General features: G+C 38.5%; 1 protein-coding gene across 1 annotated transcript; it reads right to left on the bottom strand.

The window, feature by feature from the left end:
• Nucleotides 1-349: 349 nt before the first annotated feature.
• On the bottom strand, nt 350-6,003 carry LOC128733825 (60S ribosomal protein L13a). Its single transcript, XM_053827642.1, has 4 exons — nt 5,946-6,003; nt 5,350-5,736; nt 5,172-5,294; nt 350-577 (listed from the first exon to the last, which is right to left on the bottom strand). The coding sequence occupies exons 1-4, from the start codon at nt 5,964-5,966 to the stop codon at nt 398-400; spliced, it is 711 nt and encodes a 236-aa protein (XP_053683617.1). The 5' UTR covers nt 5,967-6,003; the 3' UTR covers nt 350-397.
• Nucleotides 6,004-6,143: the final 140 nt, after the last annotated feature.

Raw genomic sequence — 6,143 nt, 5'->3', positions numbered from 1 at the left:
CAGAGACAGTATGCCAGTCTTCTGAGAATTTCAGGTTCTAGAGCAGTGGTACCCAGGCATAGGCATGGTGCGGGCCAAACGAGATCGCCCCATGAATGTCGCGGGCCGCAAACTCCTCTGGGCATTCTTGCCCATAACAAAATTCAAAATATGCGGCTACAAACCATTTTCTGGGAATCACAAGATTTAAATCAGAAAGCATTCGGAACCACAAAATGTACAAGGTGTTGCGGCTGATTTAAGTGACCCCTGTGTCATCAAACATGTTTCTTCAGGTAGCAGACATTTGTAGATCAAGTTACATACTGATCACGGTTTTGTTAATCGGACGAAGATGGACACTGTATAATTCTGACATTGATCATTTATTGAACTATTTCAATAGAAAAGCCCATGTTTAAGCGCTGCTGGCAGCTGCTTTACGTTTTTTCCTTCCGAGCTTAGCAGGTTCAGAATTTAGAACTGGGCGGCTCCACTTCTTCTCGAATTCGGATGTTAAATAACCGTATTTCTTCAGTACTTCATCTTGATCCTTAATTTTGTCAGCAATGCTGGAACGAGCTTTCCAGGTAAGTTTCTGCAATGAGCAAAGAAATATATATTAATCAATAATGTTTTAGTTTTTTGTTCTACTCAGGCAATTACGCTTTTTTGCAAAAATCTAGAATAAATAATTATACATCAAATGGAATAAATAACTGCCCATTTTGCACGGCCATTTTTGATTAATTTAAACGCATTTAATTACATGAGGGATGTGGTAACCTGCCCAAGTCATGTAAGGTCGGAGAGAATTTTAACGCGCCCTTCTAGCACACAACCCATCACGAAAGATAAGTTTGCACGGCAAAGTTACGAATCTAGAAACCGGAGATCTATGCTGCAAGGAGTGTCTTATACTCCCGTGAAATAATGTAAGCAACATTGCTTATAGATTTACCCAACCCGTTTTGATCTTCTACGAACAGCATTGACGTGAAAGTTGCCGAGTGGATAAATTCAATTCTGCAGTAATTCTAGTTGCATACAATAGAAAACCCTTGATGTAATGGTGGCTACCCCCTTACAAACATACATACTGAAATAGTATGCATGGTGTAAGGCAAAGGTTTCTAAAAAGAATGACGTTTATCATAAAGCTAACTAGTAGTCTTTGAGAAGCGTATGAACAAACGTTATATAATCAAGAGATTCGTTCGAGTATAATCTATCACAGACCAACCTTGAGATTTTTGTCTTGACCTTGAAATGAGGGCAGGCATATAATTAAGTTTTTATAACGGTAGTTTCCGGTTCGGGGAAAGGCTTCAGTCCCATGGAATAGACTAGTGATGGCCAAACTGCATTTTTGATGACATAGGGGTCACTCAGTTCAGTCGTAATACCTTGTGATTGTAGATCTGATTGCTTTCCAGTTTAAATCATGTGGTGGTTCCTAAAAATCGGCATTTCCGGCCGCCTCTTTTACGTTTTGTTATGCGCAAGAATGGCCAGAGGTCATTGCGGTCCGCGGACTCATGGTGCGATCTGATTTGCCCGCACCACGCCTATCAGGCGAATTCATTTTTAATCTGAATATTTGATAACTCTATTCACTTTCACATACGCGCACCCTGACCTTCTTGTTTTGATTTGACGAAAACAAACGTTTTGAAAACATGTCGAATATGCGCGAATTCTGAACATTCATATTGTAGAAGAGGAAATTGGCTCGACAGTATCGACTAAAATGGTCTATTTTGAGTGCTGGAGAAAAATAAGTTGCATATGAGCTATATTGCCAAAGCTGCTGAGCAAGAGGAAACGTATTAAGTTTTTTTGCTTTTTTCAATTTCCCCGGTCAACTTAACTGCCAATTGTGTATGACGCTTGACCAGTTTTTAATGTGAACGCATTCATACCAACGGGATTCAGATTAAAAATGTTCAGATTAAGGAAGGTCATTCCAGCGGAGGTACACGGTACTATTATATGCCCGTTACAGCAGAATATTCATTTGATAATAATTTGATTTTCGATTTGATTTTAAAAATTAACGTCCGGATTTGAGCCGAAGTATACCTGAATTCCATAAAATTTTATAAGCAAGCAATTAATGGACTTTTGGACGAATATATGTATTAACTTTGGAACCAAGCAGCGTATTGTGGGATGATCCTGTTAGAAATATTCATAATAAAGGACCTCAATCAAAGAAGCTAGTAATTATCTGAGAGAGAGTCGCGGATAGGAAAAAATCCAACGTCAAATGCAGCCAGTTCGAACTGTCAACTGCAGCCAGTCGTTATATTATTCGTCAGAAATGAAAAGTATTAGTAACGCATGCAAGTTTTCGGCTGGTAGTTTTTAGGAAAACTTGACAAAAGTTGAAGTTCCGATTTATTGCATGTTTCATACAGTATTTTTGCAAAAGCTGATGTACCCATAGACCAACTAGCAGCAAAAAATGTCATTCCAAGACACAGACACGCACTTATCACCCAACCTAGTGACGGTTGGACCTAGCCTTGATGATGGGTAACATCTACCCGAAACCGGTCGGCGAATAAGCTAAATGCTCATTTTTAATTTGTAAGAACAATAAGTGATAGTGTGCAGTATATACATTACATTATTAGGTCAAAGCTTGAAAAAATAAGACCGTCTTCGCGACTCTCTCTCAGGTAATAATGCTAGTAGATCAAGAATCAACATGCATGCATAACAAACAGGGCCGAACCACGACAACGAACCTGTTTGTTGACTTCGCTAGTTTGGAACAGGGACGTAAAATGTACTGGTTGGTGACCAAAATCTGAAGACATTTGACATTTTTTCTTGCGACCAGTCATTCGGCAGATTTCTAGTGCACACGCACCGAGAAGATATACCAGAATAACGATAACATCGCTTTCTCGTCGTGTCGTACATACTTCGGAGCGGCAAAGAACGCTTCAATATTCTAGCACCATGCATGACAAAAGGTGTACTGGTTTTTGGTATTCTCGTTTGCTGCTTCTTTCGTATGCCTACAGCTTTTCTCCAAATAATGCGGATTCCAAGAAAAACGTTTCCAAAATTGAAAACGAACTCTTTTGCATCTACACTCAACAAAATCAGCACGTCAAGTTTACGTGAAAAGATAGGTAATTCTCATCCATCACATTTTTCATGTAACATTCACGTGGATTGTTGGTAACTTGCACTCATACTAACCATTTTACGTGCAATCCCGGTAAATTTTATCAATTTTCCCATTAACTAGTACATGAAGTTCACGTAAGTTGCTGTACAGAATTTCACATGATTTTTCACGTTGATGTCGTGCCGATTTTTTTGAGTGTATTCTCACAAGATCTTTACAGTAGTGATCAGCCACAAAACCGTACCATAATGCAACAATTTTCATTACATGAAGTTCAGGTGAAAAACGCATCGATAATTATACCTTATTCTATATCGCTTGTCCATACTATTCCAGCTAGCACTGTAAGCAAAAAGCGGTGAATGCCTGTCATTTCTATATTGTGACATCTTCTGCGACTAGTCACTCATAGTGAAATAAGAATGTTTGCTTATTATCCATGTACGTATTCGAGCTAGTTTCAACGCATCAAGAGATAGGCTCTCTCGATACAGAAACAATACGAAGCGACGGTATTGGCTAAGACTCTGACACTGCATACTGGCAAATGTACCGCAACGCAATGCCGCCTATGAACAACACGATCCAATTTGCTTCACGTCATCCAGCGACTTCGGTGTAGGTAGTTTTCTTCTAGTGTTATTACAATTTTTTATCCATTAACACTACAGAATAGTTTAAATGGATTTTTTAAGGCCAAGCCAGCGCACGAGAAGAGAAAAAGAAAGACGAAGCAAAACTTTCAATGAGAGTGCACTTTCACTAGATGGTTTTGAATACTCAACTATATATTCGATATATTCGAAAAACTATGTTGTAGCATTATTTAAGAAATTGAAGATTTTCAAAATGTTATCTTTCTTGTTCGCTGTTTGATGCTAGCGCTGGCTCGGCCTTAAGTAATAAAATGGAATATTATCAATTTCCCATCCTTTCGTACGCGATGAATTATAACCGTCGCGGGCGAAACCGTCGCCAGAATCGTCGCGGGGGCAAATATCGTTTATTTTGTCAAGTAAATTAATAGCTTACGTGATAGCCAAGCTTATATGCTTATAACTTATATACAGCCAAGCAGATTCTTGCTGCGACGATTTCAAGCTATCAAAAAAGTGAGCAGCGCGTTTTGTTAGCAAAGAAACGGGCAATATTACAGGTATTTTGCTCTTGTGTCATGGCCAGAAAACTCAATTTTCTTAAACATTTACCGAGTTCAAAAATGAGGTACAGAACCAAGCATTGTGAATCAATTTTCTTAGCAACTAATAATAAATATCACCTGGAAACAAATTTTTACTAAATTTTCCAGTGGTGAAAAACTCCCCAAAAAAGTGGGAAAAGATATGTCTAGTTTATGGATCTTTCAATGGTAAAAATTTTAAGGTTGATGCTCCAGTAGTGGTGGGACTAGTCGGGGGATAGTACTTCGAGACAATTTGAATGCTCAATTTATCAGTTTCAAATTGACCTATGTATATGATAATATGGTGCACCATAACACATACCAAAATTATAACTTTCTGCTCGTTAATATATCGAAAAGGTTACTTAATACTTTTTCTAACATTAGTTTGTGCTCCTACAATAGTGGTAATGTTCCTGTAATAATGAAAAATGTTCCTACAATAGTGATATTTTGTTTACCACCCTTAAATCACTTGCGGTGACCATAGCAAGAGGTAATAACAGCGTAAACTTTTGTTGCTATGCCGTGACTTAGTGACAGAGTGCACTCTAGTACTTTTCTATGAACTAAGCAGCAAGCAACATGCCTGAGAAAAATTTGTGCCTAGCATTTGTGATGTATGATAGTCACCACAGTGATGTTGCCACTATTAACATGTAGGCACTGAAAACTCATACAACCCTGTTGATGGCCATTGAAGTTAGTTTCAGAGAAGTAGCTTGTTTCCAATAGTTTAAATACTTAATCACTATGAACCAATTAATACTTGCTAAAACCAACTGTCACCTATTCACAAAGCAAAATTTGCTTGTTTAACGTTGCAAAAAAAAAGCTAGCTAGGGGAAACTGTTTTGCACTTACCTTCAACTTCTTCTTATGCAGGTATGACAGGCGAGATTTAATCTTTCGCTTAGCCTCCAAATTGCTGACAACCTCGCGGTACTTCCAACCAACTTCGTGGGCTACTCTGCCTACTTCACAGTACTGTAAAAGTAATTTTTCAATTTTCAGCATTCAATATAAATAAAATTGAGCTCACCTTCCTGTCCGGGCGTAAACAAAGCTGTCTCATCGCAATGGGAACGCAAAGGCGCTTTTGCCTATCGTATGGAGGCGGAATGCCTTCGTACACCTTCAAACGCCTGAGGGCGTTATGTCCTCGCTTTGTTTTATGCGGAACCATTCCGCGGACAGCCTTCCACAACATTCGGCTTGGGGCACGGAAATGGAAAGGTCCTCGAGCTGGGTTGACATTACAGCGTTTCCGTAGGTAAGCCAAAAACTTGATCTTGTTCCGGAAAAAATGACCCGACAGTTGCAAATCTTCGCAACGAACAACTACGACGACTCGGCCATTGAGGATTTGCTTAGCAATTACAGACGCAAGCCGACCAAGCAGGTGGCCACGACCGTCAATCAAAATAGGCTGCAATAGTTAAAACCCTAAATTAGTACACATCACACGGAGCCACATGTAAAGCAACTATTTTCAAAATCAATTCACACATAAAAAATAAATGGCAGACAAAAAAAAATATCTCGATAATTGAAATCTGTAAAACGCAATATTTCTTCACATTCAAAATTGTAGATTTTATTATATATAAGCAAAATTTAGCTAAATTGATTATCAACCTTTTCCGACAAGCCTGTCATATTCGCAGTCTAAAACAAAAAGAAACAAACGTACTAGGCTTACTTCCGTTCAAGAAAATCAAGAAAGAACTTTTCAAGCAACACATGGTACAAGGATGCCATATATTTTTAAAAATTATCTATTCAATTTTTCAATATTTGGCGAGGGGAAAGACAGTGTTTTTCTGAGAAATTCTA

Source organism: Sabethes cyaneus, chromosome 2 (genome assembly GCF_943734655.1).
Source record: "Sabethes cyaneus chromosome 2, idSabCyanKW18_F2, whole genome shotgun sequence".
Classification (NCBI taxonomy): domain Eukaryota; kingdom Metazoa; phylum Arthropoda; class Insecta; order Diptera; family Culicidae; genus Sabethes; species Sabethes cyaneus.
Note: the sequence above shows the minus strand (reverse complement) of the source record. Positions and strands in the feature narration are given on the sequence as shown.

Coding starts and splice junctions, on each gene's coding strand:
- LOC128733825 (XM_053827642.1), bottom strand. CDS start 5,966: ATGACAGGCTTGTCGGAAAAG. Junction 5,737..5,945: donor TGACAGGCTTGTCGGAAAAG/GTTGATAATCAA, acceptor TAACTATTGCAG/CCTATTTTGATTGACGGTCG. Junction 578..5,171: donor TGCATAAGAAGAAGTTGAAG/GTAAGTGCAAAA, acceptor TGCTCATTGCAG/AAACTTACCTGGAAAGCTCG.